Source organism: Augochlora pura, chromosome 2, assembly GCF_028453695.1.
Source record: "Augochlora pura isolate Apur16 chromosome 2, APUR_v2.2.1, whole genome shotgun sequence".
Classification (NCBI taxonomy): domain Eukaryota; kingdom Metazoa; phylum Arthropoda; class Insecta; order Hymenoptera; family Halictidae; genus Augochlora; species Augochlora pura.
In genome coordinates this window covers 1805911-1830245 of record NC_135773.1, presented here as the reverse complement: position 1 = coordinate 1830245, position 24335 = coordinate 1805911, and the positions used below count along the sequence as shown (strand labels likewise).

The following is a 24335-nucleotide window of genomic DNA, read 5'->3' as shown; positions in this document are numbered from 1 at the left end:
ACGTCCGCCGATTAAAAGGGGATGGAATTATGGAATTGGGTCGCGGTAATTGTTGAATTTTTCAAGACAGGCGCCTTGCTTTCTTCGATGGTCGCGCCTCGCGTTCACTCAATTACGCTGGATGGATCTTTTCCGTCGTCCAATCATTATCAAGCTAAACGCAAGAAAATTTCAGAGGTTGTAATAAAAATTGCTTCGTTAATTTTCTCCATCGACATAAATTTCAGCAATGTTTTGGTAGTGTAGTAGAATATTTTTATAATTTTAAACAGATGGTTCGATGCAATATTTTTACGATTTTAAAAATCAATATATTATGTTTATTTATCAATTATTGTCAATATAACTATGAAGCAGACTTATTATGGATCTATTCTTTTGGTGAACATTATCTCTTCGATTCTAAGTTGTCGTAAAATATTTTTTTAACGCATTAAATAGCTATTTAAGCGTGTACCACCAGTGGTACACGTGGCACGGAATGTGTTAACCAGATGGGTCGATTCATTGTCGAAAATAAATCCACCATGATTCATAAAGGGGGATGAATAGATCTGAATACACTGTTCCTTGGAAGTAACAGGCGCGGTGCTTTTCATCTTGTTGTCGTGCCCCCCCCGTTTCTTCGGTCGATGGTTGATATTTAGGACGACAAATATTTTCGATTGGTAGGCACTGAAACGGGGGGTTGGGGGTGGAAGTCGACGACTCGCGCGTCGAACCGCGACGGAGCGTGGGGGCATCAAAGGCGCGCGAAGTACCTCCGCGGAATAAGAGGATAATGCGGACTCGATTCGACGTCCTTGAATATTTAATATCTCGCGAAAACCTTCTCGCCGTGCGCGCTTTTTTTTGCGACGGGTCCAGATATTCGTCCCCGTTGAGGCGGAACTAACGAAGGATCAGCTTCTGTCTGGAGTAATATCGAAGACGCATGACTGATCGTACCCGATTGATCTCGTCGCCGCGCCGCGCCGCGCCGCACGCGCTGGGATCGCTTAATACTGCCGGATTTTATGGTCTCCCGACTCTCAAAGAATTACCAGGCCGGCGAAAAGAGGATGTGGGGATAACGTGAAAATATTTTCACCGAAAATATGGACGCGAACCCGAGTGGACAGTCTCGTTCTGATTATACAGGCACGACCGGTTAACGTTTCGGCCGTGACCCTTTCTCCCGTTCAACGTTTAATCTTCCCTCGGGCTGATTTTGGAACGCCAGCGAAAGTGAAGCCGCGGTCTCGTCTTGTTTCGGAATTGGACAAATCCTCGTGACAATTCCGTGCAGCGATTGTCATTTACTTCTGGATGTGCCGGGTGATATTGTTCTGAGACGCAACCATTCAAGACTGTATCCACGGTCAGGAAAAATTTGTAAGAAAGTTTCAACAGGTCGCATGTTTTTATTTCCGAGATATTGTCACGAAAACTACTTATCATTTCGTGAAGGTAGTGTTTCTAATTGCATAATTCATTTGACTCTATAGCATTTCTTTTTACAATATCCTTTTCTGATCAATACGTAAAACGTATATGCAGCAGCACAATTAATGCATTGTCAAAATTGAGTCGATGCTTTTCATATGTCATAACTTTTTTAAAACTAGTGCAAATGACTTGAATTTTTTCTAAAAATGTCAGAAAGGCTAGAAATTTCCAACACATATACAAATTAGATAAGAGTTAGATAAAAAAGGAGAAAACTCAGAAGATAAGAGTAAAAAGCCCCTAACATTTACAGAAAAATTCAAATCACTCAGAGCAGTTTCAAAAATGTTATACAATTTCAACAGTGACTGAAGTTTGGTACATCATCAAGCGTCGCTGGAATGACATCGCTCCGCAGAAGTAACCATGGACAAGTCCTCGATCCGTGCAATTCTCGTCGGCGTTACGACACTCGCTGCAGCAAAGTTGCACAAAGTAATCTAGAAACGTCTTGGCTGCCATTGCGGTGTTATTCCGTTCAAAATATGGTTTTCTCGGCGGCTCCATAAATCAAGCAGCGGCCGTTAAACAGCGACTTAACTTGGTCGAAACTTATCGGTGGCCCTCTCCCGTAATTACGTGTTGGCACGTGAATCCATTCAGGCCGCCGCGGCGCGCCGGTACTCCATAAGTCAGCCTGCGGCCTCTATGTGAACTCCCTGAAATTTCCCGTCGAAATTCGCGGTAGAGCTCGTCGCGCCGCTATCGGGGGCCCCCGCGTCACGAAACACTGTCCGGCGGATGAATGGGCGCCGAGACAGCCGGCGAATACAATAATACCTTCTTTCTTATTCAAAAGCCGTGGCTCCCAAAGAACTTCTCAAGTTGGAATGCCGTTTCACTCGGATGTGTCATTCACGTAAACATGACAGGGTGTATTATACGTGCCCGTAGCGGGGGGTTTTGCATCGCTTCCGCGCTTGAACGCCGTCGGCGCATTCAGACATTCGATTACGTCGCCTTGCCGAAACGACTGCCGGTAGTTATGCGCTCGTCGGGCTCCCGTTCGCGTTGTAATTTCCAACGAACGTGCCCCTGTAATGCGTCCTCCTTTTTTCTCCTTCCGAGGCCGGGGAACCCGCTGAAACGCTAATTTCCGGCTCTTCAACCAGGAGCTCTCTCTCTCTCTCTCTCTCTCTCTCTCTCTCTCTCTCTCTCTCCTATCGCGCAACACTTCCCCCCGCTTTTCAGTTTTGCCGTGTGTTTTGCGCTCGCCGAGGAAAAACTTGTCGCGATCGGCCATTGTTCGCTTGAATTGATTTAACGCTGGGTGACAATTATTATCTCGATGGTAATTTATAATACTTGGTGGTACGTACTTGTGCCGAGCCAGTAAATTGCACATATACACAGAATTGATAATGATGGAAGAGTGAAGGAAAACAAAGGAGTCCTAGTTCCGTTAGATAGTGGACTTGATGCATTTAGTTATCAATACAACCGTCGGTATTAATCTAATATCCTCAATAATGAATTTACGAGATAAATACCCAATGAGAAAGATAAATTGCACGAAGAGCCATAAAAATATTTTTTTTAAGTACACCAGTGCACGCGCAATTGAAAATTGCATCATTTAAATGAAAATTCTAATTTTTTATTCCACTTAAAGAATCTATTCAGATTCCATGCATTCCGTAAAGTGGTAACGTGAGATAATTTAAACGCGGTTACGAAAAGAAATGAAAAGCATTTTTGTAAATATTTCGAGAGCCAATAACCAATGTTTCGCCAGGATACTCTCTAAACATTTTTGCAGCGACGTCGGGGATGTTCGACTCCGCGGTACCTTTCGGAAACAATTACCGAATCCGGGCGCTATCGATCGGTTTGTTTCACCGGGGGAAATGTTTCGACAGCGATAATCCAAGCAAACGGCGTTCCCCCTCCCACCTGCCCCCCCTCCCCCACCCCGCGAATCGAAATTCCGCGCGGAGAGCGTTACGGCATTATCGAGGCCGTTTTCGAGGAGTCCGGGTGCCGGCACTCGAGTTTAACGAAATCAATGTATCGAAACACGTCGTAACGTATTCCCCGGAGGGGGTTCGAGGAGCGGAAGTTCAAAGCCCGTGAAAATGCGCCGGGCGCCGCGGCATCATCATCGGCATCGACGGGGCTGCTTCGCCCCGAGGGCCGGGTGGGCGGCCTCGCGCGTGTTCCGCCCGCGGTACAGGAACCCGTGGCGGATTGTATGAATAAGTCGATATGCTAATGCACGGGTCCCTTCGAGTTAGACGGCCAGGGTAGAGGAGAGGCGCCGAAGAAAGTCGCTAGGCATATCCGCGCGAACCCCTCACCATCCCTTCGTGGCGCGAACGAAGAGACAATCTCGTATTAACGGGACGAGCGAGAGAATTTCGTATTATCCCGCCATCTGTGGATAGCGAGTATTGATTAAACGGAGAATAATTGTTATTAATAATTCAAAGATACTTAGATGATGAAACTGGTTCAATGAATGAACATTTTAAATATAAAATATTTGAACGAGATCTGTCACAGACATCATCGTGACGAGAACGACGAAGAAATCATTTTCAAGCACCGAAAAATATGCAATTTTTCTGAGAATCTAATTACTTGCTCAACTACGCGCCGCCACATTCTCCATTTTGTTTTTTCGAAGTTTGCAACTCAGGCCCATAAATCCGCCAATGTCTCATATTTTGACCATGATCTCGGACTTCTGCACCGCCGTGCGACGCGGCGCGGGCTCCTCCTCGCCGACATTACCGCCCTCGGTGATACAGACCACTTCCTTTGTTGTTGGCCCTGGCAGGAAGGGGAGCCGAGAAGACGCGAGGGAAGTCGTAAGAATTTTAGAACAAAGGAAAAGTGAGCCAACCAAGTCTTACGGCGCGGGCGCGCAGCGTGGCTTTTCCTTAACTCGGTCTAGCGTGCTCCGGGCACGAGCGAGCACCCGCGACCAACAAATCTACCGGTCGCTATCCCATTTCATTGAAATAGTTTAGAATTGCATGAGTTTCCACGAAGAAGCGGAACCAGCTCCCTTTGTCGTTTCTCACAAGACCAGCCGGTTCTCTCTCGCCGAGAGTTTTAAGCGCCATCCAGCCCGCCCTTTTTTCGAGCCGTCTGGCAAATCGCTGGAAAAACCGTCCGCCGTTCGTTCACGGCCGCGAAATATAAATTGCGAAATATAAACTATCGGCCCCACGACAACCGCAGAGACCGCGCAAATGGCGGGGCACATCGCGAAGAAACCGCGGAAGAATTTCCGAGGGGAGATGCGCGGAGTAACTTTCGCGGAGACGTTTCTGAAGCTGTCGCTGGATCTGCCGAGATTTATTCGACTTCGTCGAACAGTTTCCTATCAATTTGGATAAGTTTTTACAAAATTGTGCATTGTGACGAATAAATGGTTCGTTGGCGTTTCGTCGAGGGCTTGGGGCAGTGGATACGAATGCTGTGGGAATTTCCGTACCTTTGGTTAATTTCCGGGCAGAATTAACTCTATATCTGTCCATAAATTATATTTATCTATAAATTATATTGTATTCATATTAAAATATATCTTTCGTCTTGTTTAGTTTTTAATGAAACAATTTCATGCGTCTTAGTCGGTGAATACGCGTAACATTTGCAATTCAGTTACCGCGCCGTTCCCGCGTTCAATTATTCCCTGTGAAATTTTCAGCTCGCGCGGACAATAGGCAGCAATTCAAATAAAAAATGAAAGGACCGTGTAACAGTAAAATGGACAGACCCGTTTAATGGTGCCGTCATCGGCGCGTTGTTTTTTCAAGCCACTACGAGATGTTCAATACGAATGTACCGCCGATAGAAAACCGCACGGTCTGTAAATGTCCGTCGTGTAAATACCGTCGACCCATAAATATTCGGGAATCGCGAAAAATCGAATATTGTTTAAAATCGCGGCGTTCCCGTGCGTTTCGTCCGGCGACGTCCACCGAAACGCTGCCAGGGACAGGATCAACCCTTAAAATGTCGCGGGAAGCTAATTCGTGGCTCTGCATCGGGAACAGTTTTTTCTTTCTTATTCAATTTCGGGGCTGCAAATACTTTTCGCGACGAATTTCGACGAACCGTAAATCCGCTTTGTCGGCGCCTACGAATTTGTCCGGCGTTCCTTCTCGTCGTTTCAACTTAATACTCGCCGGCTAGAGGGAATTAAAATAATTTTTTATCTGGTCATTACGCATGAATTATGTCACCGCCGTGAATCACCATTGGAAATATTTTAGCGATTAAGCTTGGTACAGTTTCCAGCGAGATTAGAGTGGAATTTCGCTGCTCCCGTCTCTCTCGCTCTCTCTCTCTCTCTCGCTCTCCCTCCATTGCTTCCTCTCTTTTCCTTTCTGTCTCGTGGTTCGCAAGAATGCCGAGCAACTCGTTAATCTATCACTCGCAGAATCGTCCTACTTAACCCGGCTCTTAAAGTTTCCTACCTGCTATTTAAATTGTCGAGGTGCCCGATGTATAGCGGCGCGTGTATTTTCGACAGCTAATCCGAACGTTGCCCGATAATTAAGCCAGACCTAATTATTACCCCGGAAACTTCTTTTCGCGCGGAAATCTTTGCCTTCGCTCGCGAACCGCGGGGATCCGTTTCGCCGCGGTTCCTAATTGGATGTTGGTACTTCGCCTGGGCAGAATCTCCTAGCAGATTTTTAACATCTGCGGCCACTTTTTGCAAATTGCCTTTTCAAACGACTTACGCTCGTCGACCTCGAAAATCTCATCCTTTGCACCGGGATATCGTATCAGACTCGTTACGAAGATTTCGAACGTAACAGCACTAAATATGTTGCTCGCTTCTTATGGAAAAATCTTCCAAATATAAGTCGTAGAAAACGAAGCACAATTAATTAATTTCTATATTGATTTCTTTTTATTAAAATTCAAAGGTCTGATTAGCCGTAATCTATAAAGTTTGATCATACTACTGGAAAATGATAAATTCAAGGCAAACAGAATTTTCTTTTGCTGACGTTAAAGAGCCAAGAGCCGCGCAGCGAAAGCGACTCTAAATAAAATCTAGAAAAACGACGAAGAATTTTTAATAATCCAGACATGCTTGTCGCAAGGATCGATCGACGAGGTAAGGCTTATTCAAATCGGCGCGAGGGAAGAAACGCGGGGGCGTTGTTCCGTGGAATCATCCTTTGCAATGGAGACCGGATAAGGGTGTTTCAGGCGAGTCGTCGCGGCTCCATAATTCAGGGCATTGTTGCAAGTAGAGTGCCGGTACGTAGGACGGTCGTTCGGTATTGGCCCCGCGTGGTCGAAAATTTTTCATGCGCGCCATAAAAAGCGTCCCCCCGGGGGAGGGGGGGCGAGGGTTAAGAGAAATATCAGGGGTGACGTTCCCGTGGCGTTCGTTCGGGGCTCGAGTCGGCGAGTGACTCGGGATCGGGGATTGGGAGGAACTTGAACACGGTCGAGGCGCCGAGCACGAGCTGGCCGATGTTGGCCGAGGGTAGCCGAGTTTAACCGAGGAACGGTGAACGCGGCAACTCGCTCCTCGCGGCAGCGGCTACAGTCGTGCCGCGGCCTCCGTAGAGGGAGGTCTGTACAGCCGGTTCCGTTTGTCGTAGCATCGCGAGAGAGAGAGCATTGTCGAGCGCGTGTCGCCAGATTCTCACCTGTGATCGGTCATGACAGAGTGACGCTGGGCCGAGGAATCGTGCGAACGATCGGTCCGGACCGCGAGATATTCCATTCGAAACGAAACGGGAGCGTAGCGTGCGACTGAGAGGATCGTGGGCCGCGCAACAGATGCGAGGTCAAGCGACCCGTTGCGGCCCGACAACTTGCCCACGATTTCCTGCGGCCGCCGACTGGCCTCCGCGAGTGTGCACCGGGGTTCAACGTTCGGTGCATCGTCGGTCTGCTACGTAAGCCGGTGACGTAATATGACGCGCGACGAGTGTGCATCGCGCTTGTCGGTGACATAGACCAGGTCGGACCAGATGTCCGTTGAATATTTCACCGGCGAGTCCCTGAACAACCGGCGGTGTTCCCATTCGCGAACAGTTCCCGAGGCTGCGGAGATCGGAGCGTACCTATTGTTCGCAGTGGCTGCCGATCGCAGTGTGCGCGAGTCCTTCGGAGAAAGTGAGGGGAGTTATGGTCGCCGCGTCGAGCCCTGGATCCTCCGCTAGGGTAGACCCTTCTCTCTCCTTTTCTCTACCTGTCTGAGGACACCGGTTCGGAAAGAGAGAACGAAGAATTCCTTTGTCCTCGAAGGCCCGGAACGCTAGGCCGCGCCGCGGCGAGGAGAAGGGAGCAGGAAGCCACACGGTCGAGTTTCTGCCTTGTCCTCTCTCGGCTGTGTATACCTGTCTGTGCCGAGGTGCCGAGGTGCCGAGGTGCGGTGGAGCGGTGGTACGACGAAGAGGCTCGCCGCTGGACCGACGAGGAACGAGAAGCAAGGTACTCTCGTGGCATCGGTGAACGTCCGTCAGCGCGCTGCCAACGGCAAAGGGCAATAACCACGCTGCGAACATCGCGGCGCGCTGTTAACCCAAGGCCAGGATAACTTCGACGGATCGGCCGCGCGCTTCCCACCAGGCGATCGCTCGCCGTTCGATTCTGTCCATCCACGACACGATCCGCGACATGCCGCGCGATTAGCGGCCAACGATCCGATCGCAACCAGTTCAACCGGGAGAGAGAGAGAGTGTACCGGCGTGGTGTTGTTGTTTGTTTGCCTAACCGTCAGTGAACGTTGGAGTCGTGACCCAGGATGCAGCGACGAAGATTACCGGACACGCTGCTGCTGCTCGTCAGGACAGCTGTCCTAGCAGCTGTCTTCGGACATCTACGGCTGAGTCTGGCCAGCAGGCCCGCGGGAGCGCACCCCGGTCATGCTTATTTCGAGCAACCCTGCTGCGGACGGTCCCATCTCAGGCATCACAAAGGTTCGCATCTCTCAACATCTTTCCGCCCGCTTATCTCTCGTACCGCGATTTTCTGTCACGTAGATAAATCGCTTCAACCGCATTCGATAATTGTGTATGCTCACGTCCTAGATACGATGAAGACGATTACTGATGGGTGATTTAGGTTTTCTACGTTCAAACGGATCAGTTTGGAAAGGCCTCTTGTTGGTTTCGTCAATACGAATCGGCAAACTTAGACGGTACTCCGATATTGTTGTGGCACAGCTGATCTAACACGCGCGTGTGTTTACGATTGACATTGCGGATTGACATGAACGGTCTTGAAAATTTTGATCGTAAGCAGTCGATACAATAAGAGCCGAAAAATTTCCACAAGATCCGAGCAGTTTCATTAACAAAACTGAAACTGAAAAGTTTGAATTTATTATAGGGAAATATCCTAGTTAAATTCAGTTCGAATGTATCGCAGTAAAGGCAAAGTTTGAAAAGTATTGAAAACTCGACGTGTCAAATCGTTAAACGTTAAATCATTCGGAGCGCGTCCACCTTGATTAGGGGACTCTGCTAATCTCAGATTAGGTTCTTCGGGATTAGTGGAAAGGAGTAACGGGTTTTCAGAGAGCTCTTTGAAGAATGCCAGTTTTCAACTGTGTCACGACGGTGTGTAATTGACGAGGAATGTACGGGCTGGGTTTTGAAACTGCTAAAACCTTTTAAACGTAATCCGGATGTGATTCATACGATATGTGTTTGATCGCTTTGGAGTACGTGCGGCGGACAGGTTTTGCAGTGGAATCTGGTTGACTGTAGCAACATTTCTGGGAATTTCTAATAACGATGACTGGGCGGCGATAACCTGTTATTAATCAAGTGACAATTCGAGTGAGGAACTTAAGAACGTTCTTAACCCCTTGCACTACGATCTCTTTCAAAATTGCGTCGATTAGTATTTTTTCGTCCTCAATAATTTTCTTGATGGAACGGAAGGATTTTTATTTCTTGATTGTCTTCGTCTACTTCCATTCACAAATTTTCACGATAGAAGATTCGAATTTTGTTTCAATTTAATAGAAACGACTAGAAGATATATTTATTAAATCACGTTCGAAATATTCGTCACGAGTCTGACTCGTTGTTATAGTGCAAGGGTTTAACGATGAAGAAAAATGTAGCTTTGCATAAAAATCCGTAGCCTAATGACGACGGCATACTGGATGAATTTCTAATGTCGCCGATTATGTAAAGCTTGATTTATTTTCAACTAACGTATGTCATCGTGGCCATTAATCTCGTTTGACCTTTCGTTTTGTCATGTTTCCTCTGGCAGAAATCGGTACTTTCACGCTTCTTAAATCATTTCGGAGCACTAGACGCTCGTTAATCACATCATTATCGTTCGCGTAATAAATTACGAGAGGAAGACGGGGGGGAACTTTGTTTCACAATGCTGAAAGCCGTTTGAATTACCTAGATATTGTTCTACTCCGATGACAGGTGTCGCTTACAACGTGTCGTTAAGCAATACATCTCGTGTAAATAGTAAAAAAGAATAAGATTTCTTCGCCATTATTATATTTATTTTATTTTAGGGTGCTATATCATGACAATGAAAATAGAATGCTATCATTGTAGACAAAAATTCTACTATTTCTCTGATCCAAAATGTTTATTCTCCCTGCGAAGTCAGATGGTTTATACAAATTCTAAACAACATCGGAAAGTATCAATTCTATTGACTTTTATTTAGTCATTGCATTTTTAGTATTGCCTTCTATTAGGAAAAAACTCAATATATTCAACTCTATGTAGAAATCGCAGAGTCCTTGTTCAAGCGAAATATTTCGCAGCATGAGCCGGTTATGTTACAGTTGAATGATTGGTTAACACACTGATGACAGGTTGCTGATACCAGTTTACAGGAAACGTTTCTTTAGAAGCAATCCTGTGTTACTGAAGCGAAGATAGTTGTTATGTTTGACGTATCCGCTTTCTTCACACATTTGAAATTTCACGATAAATATGATAAATAACCTAGTTCTGTATATTATCTATTTATATTGTGCAACACTACTCTAGAGTCCGACCAATAAATAAATGTCTGCTGATTTCACATTTCTCGCGTTTAAGAAACGAATTGCAGATCACAATCAATACCAAATAGACATTTTCTCCATATTCAAAACATAAATTGTCTTTCATCTACGATCTAATTCCATCAGAATGGTAGCACGGCTCCGAACAAGCGACCATCAGCGCGCACAAAAAAGAACAACGCGGCTACATTACAGTCGCAGCATTTGAAAAGCGAGCATACTTTCTGAATACGCCCCGTATTTCCCCATTCCGGACGCGTCCCACAGGGTTTCCAAAATGTTCCACAGCACAATAGATCGTTGTCCGTTGCAACAGCCCATTGCCGCATTTTTCATACACGTCTTTGTTCACCCCCGACCTTCGGCTTTTCCCTAATGCACCGTGACATTAGTTTCCTTTTTAATTAAACTTGCCGGATTCTCAGGGCGACGCGACGAGCAGCGAAAGCACAACCCTCCCCGCCGCGGCGCAGAAGACAATATATGGTTAACGCCACGTAAACATCCTTCCACTAATTAATCCTGCGAGTCTGAGTTGCACGGGCGCGTTCTAAACAGCGGTCCGGCGCGACGCGGCGTCCGCTCAACAATGCGCCCCGCTTGCCGTATAAATCGCGAACTTTCAAACATTCCGCGTCGTCCGGCGACCCTTCGCGCCCTACGACCCCACGGCGAGCGCCCGCAGACACCACCCCGACCATGCTCGGATAAAGGTTAACGAAGTCTCCGGCGGTTTACCGGCGGAATTTTCGGTGTACGCGCGAAAAAACACTTTTCGTCACGGGTATACGGCCGCGGGATTAAAAAGGGCCGGAGTTTTTCCTTGGGAGGGGGGTTGGTGGCACCGGTGGCTGGGGTGAACGGCGCAGCAGATACTGACCGGCCTGTGCGATCTCCTTCCACCTTTCTCTCGCTCCCTCTCTCTCTCTCTCTCTCTCTCTCTCTCTTTTTTCGCGGTAAATCATTTAGGAGGACGAGGCCTGGCCACGGATGGGGGACGCAAAAACGACGTAGCCCCGGTACCGAAAAGCCTGTTAGTATACATCACCAATATTATCTCGGGGAGGGCCCCTGCCACACGATATTTTCGGGGCTTAGAACGCCGGGACTGACTTCATTATGTACTTGGGGGGAGAGAGAAGCGCGAGAGGAAGAGGAAGACAGAGAGAGAGAGAGAGACAGCGAGAAAGAGAGAGGATCGTCGAATGGAATGTGGAATGGTTGGTTGGTCGAGCAGCCGGCTGGCTGGATGGCTGGCTGGCGGGCTGGATGGTTGCACGGCTGCCTCTCTGCCAGCCAACCAGCCGGGCCTACGTGTGCAAGTCGAGTGTGGAAAGTGCGTGTTTAGAGTCGCATATGTTTCGCTAGAGCACGCCGAAAACTACGGGCAACAGCGACGGCTGGCTGGCTGGTGGTTGCCGGTGCACACCGACGCGACGTCTACCCGCCCGCGTTTCAACTCGTGTGTCACGTTTTTCCACCTTTTTTTTTTCTCCAGCCCCCCCACCCCCATTTTCCCTTTTTTTTTTCGTTCCGCGAGACATTTTTCCGCGACCGGCGCACATACGAAATCGTCGCTTTATTTATTTTTTGTTTGTCCCTTTTTTTCGCCTTTTTGCCGGTTTGTTTTTCTTTTTCAGTTTCCGTTTTATTGTTTCGTCTCGCGCTTGCGCCCTCTTCCTCCCTCTCTCTCTCTCTCTCTCTCTCTCACACTCTTTTACTCTCTCTCGCTTTCACACACTCTCTCTCTCTCTCTTTCCCCAACGTAATTTTAATTGCGCGGTTGTCCGCCTTGTTATACGAATTTGCTCGACACTTTTTTCGTTTCGTTCGAAATTACCGGTGCCAGTTTTCCAACCTTTCTCCTCTCTTCTCACTCGCGTTTTCTCACCATGGTGTTTCCACCGCCCTGTTTCGAATTGTCTTCTGTGCGCCGGCCTTTTCGGCTGGCCAGTGGTTTTGGAATTGTTATCGTGGTTATGAGTATACGCCGGTTGAAAGTGTCTTTGGTACGTTTCGGTGGTGAGTGGTGCGAAATGAATTAATCAAATTAGTCACGGTGAAAGCACGAACGTTCGCGACACTCGGCGAAGATAGCTTCCGTTTGGTTGCTCCGAAAGTTCTTTTCGTGATCTGCGCTCTGGTTGTTACTTATTGGACGATATCAACAACCACGAGCGATGCTTACGTATTTAGTACTAAATCTATCGAAATCTAATGATGTCTGGATTACATGACTCATAAGAATGAAAAGATAGAATTCATTTAGATTTTATAAAATTTTAATTAGATAACTTGTTGCAATAATGTAATTTATATACAATACTTAAGTAGTATATATATCCGAATCAATATAATCCAATAATGTATATTTAAATTTAATTTAAATTTAAATAAATTTAATTAATTTAGTCCTAAATCCAGATTGTGCCTATCAACCCTCTGACAGCGATTACGGTGTAATTTTGACCCAGTGTATTAAAATCGTCTACTAATTAACCAATCTTCCGTAATTAAATCAAATAAATTCCTATTACATTAAGTTACAATAGAAACGCTGATAAATCTACATTAAATGCTTCAAAATTATGCAACTCGTCATAAACATCGTCAATCGTATAGTACTGAAAATAGTTCGCCGTCGGATAGTGAACGAGCCGGTTCGACGCAGACTAGTATATCTTCCGAATGATCTCATTCGCCAAAGAAGCAGGAAAGTGAGAACTTGCCGGAAAGGATACGTTCGGAGTTCTCGTAACAACGGTGCTGAATCTTGGTTTCGTTCGCCGGTTGTATAAACCTGTATTCGATGCGTAACGTTACATCCAGTTAAGCCACGTAACCGGCGATATGTAAATACCATGGAAGAGTTGCACACACTTGTTATTGAAACGCGAAACCAGCGATAAGAGTACGCTGCTCGTTGATTTTCATCCGCAGCGATAAATCGGTGAATGGCACCATTGACATTTTATATTCGCGCTGCTCCTTTGGATGCGAAATTGAAGGGTTTCATGGTTCGCGCACTTTTGCTAGTTCTGCTTTATAATACAGTGATCAGCCCGAGTATCCTCCTATTTGTTATATTATTGGAATTGGTTTTATTTATTGGAATCGAAGAAAAATTTTTATTTTTTAAGGTACTCTTTATGGTCGCGTTAGTTTTGCTAGAGTCATAGAGAGCCAAATATTTAAATAAATTGTCAGGAACTAAATAGTCAATAATATTCATATTGTGGGTCTAAATGGACCCAAATTGAGCTATTTCATAATTACTATAAATATATAATATAATATAACCTGACATATAATATATGTGATAGAGTTTTATGCCTAGCATTCTTTAATAATAGAGTAAGAAGACTATAAAATGATTTCTCGACAATAATAGTTAAGAATTTCTATACTCCTAGATACTTATAAATTAATTAAGAGTCTCAGTATCAAAACATAGTTTAAACCGTGAACTGTAACATTCCCAAACCGCATGGAAAACGTCGAACAGAGAAACTTCCGTATCTTCCACCGGATTATCCGACTTTATAGAACGCGTTCGGTTCCGGCATAAATACAGCACCGGATTTATAGCGTTGCTCCAGGATGTTGAATATTTCGAATAAAACGACGCGTCGGTCAATAGCGCTAAGAGGTTAATTTATCGAACGAAAGCAGAAATTTATTGCGACACCGCAATCCGTGGTTCTCCGTTCACGGAGGCAAACAGTATGTCAATTTAAGCCGCACTTGCGGCTACGACTGTACGCCGCGATATGATCATGAATCGTAAAGCTCCCCCGATATCGAATCTCTGCCATCTAACCGAACGGATATTAATTTCGCCAGGCTTCTCAAACGGATCCATTAATCCAATTTGCGCGGACATTTGATGCCCGCGGTACTGATCTTTCATATACACGTAAGTGTTCACAGCCGGTTATTTCATTTGCGGTCGGGCGTCGCGCAAAATGTCATTGTGATCATCGTGGCTATTTATAACGTAGCTATGAACGTTCAGATGCATTCGGAGACATCGAAGATAAAATCTTGAAGTGACCCATAATTTCCATGATTTAAGTGAAATATATTAATGTAATAAATCGGCTCAGGTTCCTTGTAAAAAAATATATTCAACGTGGACGGAATTATTATACAATTTCGGCCTAATCTACCCTGTATTATAGGAGACATTGCTAGCTCTCATTTAAGCTAAATTGCATAGACATAGCTCTAAGAGAATATATGTTAAATGTAATTTTGAACTATCGCTTTGAATTTGTGTAAATTTCCTTATCTTTTCCTAGGTATTAAAGGTCTGTGAACAGACGTGTTATACAACTTAATGGAATGAATTTTCAGTCAATTTTAGGAGTCATTGCGAGTCTATTTTTACATGATCTATCTAAACACCTCAGCTTTTGACAGATAGGGCAACCAATGCAATCAATTGATGGATGAGACGAAATACACTTTAAGTAAACATAATTAAAATTCATTGTCACTATGTATTCTTGAATTCTATGAATTCTACGCAAGAATAGTCTGTTTCTTATCGAAAATACCTCGTTCACGGTAGTTCTCCCCTACTTCGATCCCCAGGGCGTTAACGAACGAAAATGTTCCGAACGCAAAAGGGGCTCCCAGTTCGATAATTGGTTAGCGCAAGGTGGTCGGGGGGGGCTTCACGGTTGTAGCATAGTCTCCGAGCCGTCTTCTATCTCTCGCGGAAGATTTACCCCGACTGCTGAATTACCCCGCGTAAATCCTTAATTCGACCGTAAACTCGAGAAGCTCGCCAGGATACTTTCTTTGCTCCAGAAGTCTACGAATGATGTTTGCGGAAGGAGAAGCCAGGCGAGGACGGCGAAAGCGAGAGAGAGAGGGAGAGAGAGAGAGAGAGAGAAAGGGAGAGAGTTGGGGAGATAGGACCTACCGTTGGACAAGGGGCGAAAAAGGACGGCGAGACGCCGGGCAGGGATAGGTGTGGCGAAGCTAGCGGGGGGTAGGGGCGAAAACCAATGGTCTCTCGGAGGCAGGTTCCCTTTGGTCGCCAAACGTCCGAAAGATTCCCGAGATTAAAAGCTAGCACACCGGTCGTACTTTCTCTCTCGTTGAACCCTCTCGAACGCTCGCGGCTCGCGGCGGCGGCTGACTGGCTAATGAAAGATGATGGCGGAGACTCATCCGCCATGCGGTATTCGAAGCCGCGCATTCCTGCGGCAAAGACCGATCCCTGTGAATGCGCCGAGACTCGAGACATTGACTTTGGCCGGACGAGTTTACGAACTTGGGACCTCGGCTCTCCTCGAGCCAGGTGCCTTTGGTCTCGTCGGCCGCGCCTAGCCGTGGTCGAATTATCCCCTTTGAAGCCCGGAGGAACCACCCCCGAAGATATCTCCCCCCCTTGAAAGAGTTACTCGCTCGCGAACCGGCTTCCGGCGGCATTCATCCTGCTCCCGGTAAATCATTAGCCAACTTTTCTTAATAACTCACTCTCTCTCTCTCTCTCTCTTTCTCGCGCGCGGCGAAATTGCCGACTGACTGGCCAGTGACCGGCCATCGCGGCCAACTCGAGGAGCGTTTCTTTCGATCGGTCGCGTGCCGACGTCGCGGCGTCGGCAACGAGTTTTTCCGTCGAAAGTTTCGCCCTCTCGAATGTCCTCCGGGCCCGCGTTGAAAGGGTTAACCGACGGAAAAAGCTCGCCGACAAGAAGAACTGTGCGAGAGGACCGGGGGGAAACGACGGGAAGGGCGTGGAGCGGCGTCGGTGTTCTCTCTCTCTCTCTCTCTGTCTACCCCGGCTGGCTCGCTCTGGAACCCATAGATCCTGGGGGGGAAGGGGGCCGTAGCCGTAAGTCTGTTTTAAGATGGCGACGCCGGTCTGCCCGAGATTATTGTGTCGATGCGGGAGCAACAACGCGATAAAACTTCGGAATTAATAGTCACTTAATTCGCCGCGCTGCTGAACGGGCGCAACTTCCTACGGGTAAACAGGCCGCCCAACTTTCCTCCCGCGATTCTCGCGAGGCAGCTTTATCGGCGGGGAGTTTGCGAATTATTTTTTCTCGTCGGGGACCTCGGATTTAGGTACGCGTTTATCGACTGATCTGCGAAAGAGGTTTTCGTTCCTCTCTTTCTCCCTCCCTCTCTCTCTCTCTCTCTTTATGTGCCGGTGAATGAATCTTTCAAATTCGACCTTCTTCTCTCCGACCGAGAAACGTTAATCCTTAAGTGGACTTTCGAGGGAGACTTTAAATATGCAGCGTTTGTTTCATTCAGTATGCATTCTTGCCTAAATGCTATATGACATCTAAATTTACTTTGTCATAACCGAGTGACCGATCAGAACTTATCCGAATATTTTGGTTACTTAAATACTGTTTGAAAATAGATCTAATCGCTGTGTCTGTATGCCGATGATACACGTCATCGTTCGGTTTATTGTATTTACGTGCCGCCGCGTTCCAAAGTTCTCTTTATCCTGTGTAATAGTCTATTCGACAGTCGTATGAAAGACCGGTTATTTAAAATATAAACGGTTTTTTATATTTTCATAATCCACTGTCCAACAGATACAAATCGAACAATTATCGTCTTCGTCGCTAATGTTATTTCTAACGGAAATTGCAAACTCCATCAAAAGTTTCCGGGGAATTAGATCTTCGTTTCTGAAGAGGCCGGAAAGTGCATAAACAGCGTTATCTAAAGAATGTGCAGTACTTCGCGAACGCGGCATTAAATCGTTCGCGCCGAGACTTTTTATAGAATCGCCGTCCGAAAATGGTCTTTCATTCACCGCGTTGATGGAGACGCATTGTCGTATAACTTTAGAAGCACTGCGTATTAAAAGCGGCTAGCTGGTATTGCCTTGTAAAAATGTCATGGCTGCATTCACTTATACTTTGCCCGGTTTTGTTAGACCCGGGGTGCTCCGCGGTTTATGCGAATCCGAAACTCTTACATTTTATCCGGCCATTCTTAACCCCTTGCAGTCGGAAGATTTTTCTTACGTACGCACCCATACGGTAACAAATTTTTTTATACATCTATAAGTACAATATATATACTGAATGCAATATAGATATGTTACAAGACAATTTTTGTTTATTATAATACATGAAACGTTGAGTTGAAATAAATATTATTATACAACAGTGAAATTCTGTAGGAATAAATCATGAATTTGGAAAGAAGAAGAAATAATTCAGTAACGCCGTATTGACGACATCCGTGTGCGACGTGTTAATAATTAAAAAATCTGGAAAGTCGGGGGGAAGAAATCCCTTGACGACCGCGGCGGTGCTTCTAGTGCCAAAGCCAACAGACGGCGGTGTAAAGTACACTTATCCAAGTCGCGCGCTCGTAAACCGGGATTAAAAAGGGCCGTTTCACGCGCAGAAACAGACACGAGACTCTCTCGCGTCGCGAGAAGCTTCTTTTCCTCGCATGGCGATCCTTGTCCCTCGAAGCCGAGTCCTCGTGCAACCAAAAGACTGAGATGTCGGCGCGGTACGTCGTATAGTCGACTTTTGCCCAAAAGAAACGAAGAAGAGTCATCGTCAATGCTTATGACACATTCTTCTTGATGAAATACATTTACATTTAACAAAAAATTATATAAATGTCTTTCAATTGTCATAAATTCTTCGCTGTTCTAATTCGATCGTATGTCGAAATAATGAAATTTAGAGAAAAAGGTATTTAAAGTTTCATTTTCCAGGTAACAATTTGGTAACTATGAATACTTACTTGGTTTCTGATAGGTATACTATTATTGCACCAGATATAATAATAATAGTATCGTAGATAATACTATTTATGAAAATACATAATTAAAACATTCTTCTCCAATTCGACAAACTATAATTGTTCGCCAAATACTGTTCGACAGAAAATGGCTTCTCTAACAATTTCAAACCAATTCAAGTAATTTAAGTAATTTGGCTTTGAAAAGTTTTTTCAACTAATCCGTAAGGTAGAACCTTCCCATCGACAACATCGATTTTTAGGGTTTTGACCACAATTTCGGGCTTCCGTGCAAGTGCGCGGCGCAGGAAACAAAAACTCCGGAATAGCGGAAGCCCGAAGGATGAAGAGGCGGTGCGGGGGACTATTCTAGCGACAGGATTACAGTCACCCCCCGAGAGAGAGAGAGAGAGAAAGAGAGTCTTCCTTTTCTTTCCCAGTCCCTTCCGCGGCCTCCCTCTCTACGGTCGCGCTTGTTCGCCCCTGCCTCCTCTCCTTTATTCCGTTGGAAAACACTTTGTAGCCGGCGTGTAAACGCGCGAAAGTGGCCGACGGTTGGAAGCGATTCCGCGGGACCGCTTCTCGCCGCTCCTGGTCACGATGGTACTTCTGCTCGACGATGGAAAGGATAATGAGGATATAATGCGGCGCGCAAGACTGCTCCAGATGTTTAGACCGAAGCGCGTTATCGCGTCCGGCGCGGTGAAAGTTCTCGCATAATGAGCCCGGAGAACGAGCATCGGATCGCGTGATCGCTTTAAAACGCCGCGGATCCGCTCGCCGGGACGATATCGCGATCCTGGAGCACTTCAACCGGTCACGGAGGCTTTGCTCCTTGCTGCCAACCCAGGAATGTTCTTTCAGATACTATTGATTTATCGTGATCGTTGGATTTATAGTCGGGCTCACGTGTTGTGACTAGGGTGGTCCTATGTAAGTAGTAAAGATCGTTATCTTTATACCGCGAATTCCTATGCAAATTCCCGCTTCCATGTTTCAGTCTAGGAATTTGTATGCTGAAAGGACGAGTATGTACTTCCTGCTGATGCAGAGGATAAAATCAGCGATCATTCGTTCGATACATTATCTCATAGTGATTCTTTTTCTGCAAGATTTAACTCACTAAATGTCTTATTTCAATTGATCTACTGACATTTATATTGCGTTCTATGGTTGAAATACTAAACACTGTTATAAGGAGATGATATTATACAAAAATTGATCAAGGATTAGATAAGAAAATAATTTTAACGATAACTGTTACAGTTTATCTCATAATATTTTTGACATGTCTCTTATGCTTTAGATATTTTCTATTGTAATATTTATACAGATCTGCAATTTAATTGTCGCGTAACTTTCAAGAAAATTAGCAATTCTTAGTCATCGAAATGAAGTATAAATTGTTGCTTGGAACAAATACGTTATCCTACATGTGAAATAAAAGGCTCGGTATTTCACTAAATTCGTGTACATTTATAAAATGCAGGCCTTCGCAGCAATGTTTACGTCACGTTTGCGCATGATGAATCCATCGGACCGCATTTTCTTTTTCATACGAATTGCGAAAAGTTTCGGTCCATCGATCGAGCATCTTTTTACCATATTTGAAAGATTAATGTCGATCAAATGGGTCAGACGGGACAAACATTCGACCGGTACCCCCTTTTTCTTCCCATTTTATTGTGCCGAATCCCCGCCATCGAGATTATGTCCACATGTCCGGGGCCGTAGTCTATATAATATTCCCCGGTGAATATTTTCATTAAAGCGGCTCTAGTCACTTCGAATATTGACTTGAAAAGCAACGGTTTCAAACGACCGCGGCTTTTCCGGCAGTTTCGCGTGACCGAATCGCGCTCCAAATACCATTCACTCGCCTCGGCTCCCCGAATAATAAACTGTAATTTTCTCTTTTTGCGGGTTTCGCCAGTCGATCAAACACACGGAACTAGGTTAATTTTTCCACTCGTCCGGCGCTCGTCGCTCGTCGATTAAACCGATTTAACCAATAATTAATCGGACAGCCTTGCCATCCGTCCACTCGATCGCGCGGCGGTCCTTCGCGCGGAGCCGGACGCCGAATCGGAACGCAGCTTAACGGAACGATTTCGTTTTACCCCTTTACGCCCGCCGATTAACTGATAATAGATCCAGACATTGGGTCGTCGAATCGATGCGTTAAACAATCGGCCACCGGGCTTTTTTACACCGCGATCTTCGTTCCGCGTTTCACGTTGCGAGTTTTTGATGGAATTTAACGCTTTCGATTTTTAACAATGTTTTAACGGCCTTGTCGGAAATAGAATTTGGTCTTTCTCTTCATTAATCAAAAATACAGTACCTCGTTATTTTGTAAACATTTTCTAGATTGATTGTAACGGAGAATCATATACTTTTAGGAATTAATTCTTGTAATAATTACAATTGAATTCTAGTTTAAAACATTCAAGTTCTTTCGCTATGAGAATGCATGCATTAATGAATTTCTCCTACATTTACTTACTCTATTATTAATTTTTTTCAAAGAGTGAAACAATTTTTTCAATAAATAGAAATTCAACAAGATTAACCAACATTTTTAAACTAATCTGAAAAAGATATCCTAACAAATATTTGTGCAAAATAAAAATAATCATCAATTGCTACAAATGTTAACTAAATGGCAAATTCTTTTTTTCTCTAATAGCTTTAATAATTTAAATATAATACATTAACATTTTTTAATTATTACAATGTGCTTGCGATATTAAATCGCAGCTATCAAATTTTCCCAAACATGCATAAAAGTCTTAGTTTAGTGATTAGGTATACAGGACACAGTTGCGGAAGGTATCTAATCTTATTATAGAAATGCTAATTCTCTGCTATCTGTAATAATTATGGCAAAGTGCGCGACGGGATCAATAGATCAAGCGTCGTTCGCGTTCCCGGCAGTTTGCCGTTTGCTCTCCGTCGATCTTCCACGAGGAAATTTCGCTTTCCGCGAGTATCGGCGTTTCCGCGTGTTCGCGAAAGGAGCCCGAACTCGTCCGCCGCGCGGGAAACTCGTTAAGCTGCGGCGGAGGAGCATCGGGCGCAGTTAAAGCACACTCGAACCGTAAGGCGCGAGAATGTAATACCCCGGCTAGTTTACAAGGCGACGCGTTCAACGACTGCCATAAACCCGAGACTTAAGGCAAGAGATTTTTCGCGCGCGCGCCCGCGCCGGAAAACCCGAGCCGCCACACGCCGCCGTTATTATTTTACCCGATACGCGGCGGCGAGCTCGCGCGTTTCCGCTCCGTCGCCGTCGCCGTTCCTTCTATCTCGGGAGCTCCGAAACTAGTTTCGTGGTGCTGACCCTGTTTCGCCGGAACGCCGCTTTGACTGTATTATTCGCCGCGCCGGTGAAATTATTTTATCGGGACCGTCGGAAATGCGCTTGTACGTGTTAATAGCAGAACGAGGCTTTACCGTGCGGTTTAAACTTGAGAAACAGAAGACTAATATACAGTGATGTATAAATTATTTTAAGAAGGAAGGAGAATTTTTTCCGGTATTTTTAATTAGTAATCGAATTCAATGTTTTCTCGTTCTTTCAGCGTAGTAATTGTAATTGATGCTTTAAATATAATTAATTGATACAGTTTTTTAACGAAGTTGGAACTCAATTTTTAGCCGAATCTATTATATAATTCAAAATTGGTTTGCATCTGCAAGATTTAACGCAAGTAATTTCTATAATCTCGGCTTCTTCGATCTTGGGTTATAAAATAGGTTGTTCTAATTTTATGTGACTTTTATATACGTTGCTATGACAGTCGACTAATTAATTGAATATGAAAGATATTTTATTTAGTAAGTTTTGTTGTGAGAATATCAAATTTCCAGTCTATTATTGTGAATCCTCGTAAATTCTACGATTTTCATTACAATAATCAAGTAAAGACAGAAATTAATCGAATATTTAGTACAATATATTCAGCTGATTACTGTTTACGAAAATTAAAAATAATAATAACAATAACACTAACAACAGTAATATTAACCCTTTGCACTCCGAACGATTTTGGACATTGGCTACCAGCTACTCAGCGGCATTTTACGGCAGAAACAAACATTTACAAACCCCCGTATTATTTATTATAATTTTGGAACTAAGTAATGTATTATAATGATATTGGTCTTATATGAATTGGTTGAGATCGAGGAATGTAAATTTGCAAAAGAAATCAATATATTATTGTTTATAATTTTGTACAGTATGATAAATTTTGAAACACTCCCCAATATGCATCGTAGGCTCATTAGTGCATGTTTGACAATAATAATTTATTTGACGCCTGCCACCAGATATTTTCCTGTTAGAACAATATTATTAACAATATTAACAATATTATATTATTTATTGTCTAATCTATTGTCCGCAGAAGATGTGGATGGACGCGTTCTGGAAACGCGAAAATCGCCCCACAATTGGTCAATTAGTCTTTTGACAAACTTGTGGTGTGTCATTGGCGTTTCATTATTTGTTTGTTTTGTTTGTTTATCCACTAAGGAAAGAATTACTTTTCCGATTTTCTCACTCTTTAGTTCTATGTGTACTGCTCGAAGATTCAGACTGAGCTCAGCTTTGAAAATCTTTTCCTCCAGATTTAGACTTGTTTATTTATAATATATATTTATATATATATTTATTTATAACTCTCACTATACAGTGCGTGCTATATTCGCATGCCGACCTTTCTTCTACAAACTCTCCTTATCACTCTTTCCAACTGGCGTTGACAAGTGCTCGGACCGTCGCGACGCGTCGTGAGCATGCCTCTCACGTTCTCGTCTGACACAAACCCGCTTACAGTTTTTGTTTATACTTAGTAATTATCCATTTCAAAAGGAAACTTCAGACAAACATGCATGTCTCAAAAAGTTCCGCTGAAATAACTCAATTCCCCGTAATCACTAATAAACTTGAATGTCCCCTGAGAGGGGACAGCTGAGTGGTATGCTAGAATTTCGATGTCCCCTGAGAGGGGACAGCGGAGTGCAAAGGGTTAAGAATATATTTATTCATTCAGTATGCATACATATTACAGTATATAGAAAAATCCTTTTATTGCAGAAGAAGTAATAAACCAAAAGAAAGTTTACATAGCAATCACACAAGCACAAATAAAAATAAAATCATAAATCATGTGAGGAGCATCAATTAATTATTTCAGTAGAATGCTCATGAAACGTATCATCCGAAAATCAATCATCGAAAATTGCGATGTAACAGATTCCTACCTTTGGCAGCCCCCATTCACCATTAGGTCCGCAATAGCCCGAGAACCCTATTAATACAGTCAATAATCGGTCGCTCACCTGCCTGCGCCACCCTCGGCGAGTCTTTTTGCGTGCTTTGAAGTTATCTCGCATCCGCTCACCCTTAGCAGTCGATATCAGCTCGTCGCAGGAATCTTAGATCTTGCTGTTCAAGCCGGCGTTAATACAAGAGAGAAAGCTAGAGTAAGAGAGAGAGAGAGAGAGGGAGAGGGAGGAAGAGGTCAAATTGAATCTTGCTTTATCTCGAGCGACGACGTTGGTAGGAAGAGAGGATGTCTCCCGGAAGGAGGATCAGAGCCGCCCCTCGACGAGACGCGCCGAGGCGTCGCTCGACTGAATAAATTGTTACAACCGCTATCAACAGCGCCGCGATACGAGCGTTCTCGCACCCCCCGAGCCCGCTGCCCCACCCCTCCACCCCGTCCGCGTATTCGCCGATCGACACGTTCGATTTCCTCCACTTTCTCTCCTCCATTTAGCCTACGAGGCAAGCGCGCCGGTAAAATCTCCGCTTCGATCGCGACTCGTTGCGGTCGCCGGTCCCCGCCTGGTTTCCTGTTCGCGGCGAGTCCCGCGACGTGAAGATGTCAGGGATTCTTCGGGGCCGCGATTGCTATCTCGCGGCTCCCGTGGATTCACTGAGTCTGAAAATTATGAGGATTTATCTGATTCGATCCTTTCATCGTTGCCTATTCCCGCGGTTATTCCCCGGTAATTTGCATCAGCGTTTCCCCGTCGATTTTCACCGGCTCGCCGTGTCGGCGATGGCATTGGTCTGGACAATGTGCGAAATATTCTTCGACGTCGAATCGACTAT

General features: G+C 44.9%; 1 protein-coding gene across 1 annotated transcript in view; it reads left to right on the top strand.

Moving 5' to 3' along the window:
• The first annotated feature begins 7023 nt into the window (after positions 1-7023).
• Sema2a (Semaphorin 2a) overlaps positions 7024-24335 on the top strand; it is a 298531-nt gene continuing 281219 nt past the window's right edge. The window contains exon 1 of the mRNA XM_078192888.1: positions 7024-8390. Within this exon, the coding sequence (XP_078049014.1) occupies positions 8216-8390 (175 nt within the window). The 5' untranslated portion in view covers positions 7024-8215. The remainder of the gene's footprint in view (positions 8391-24335) is intronic.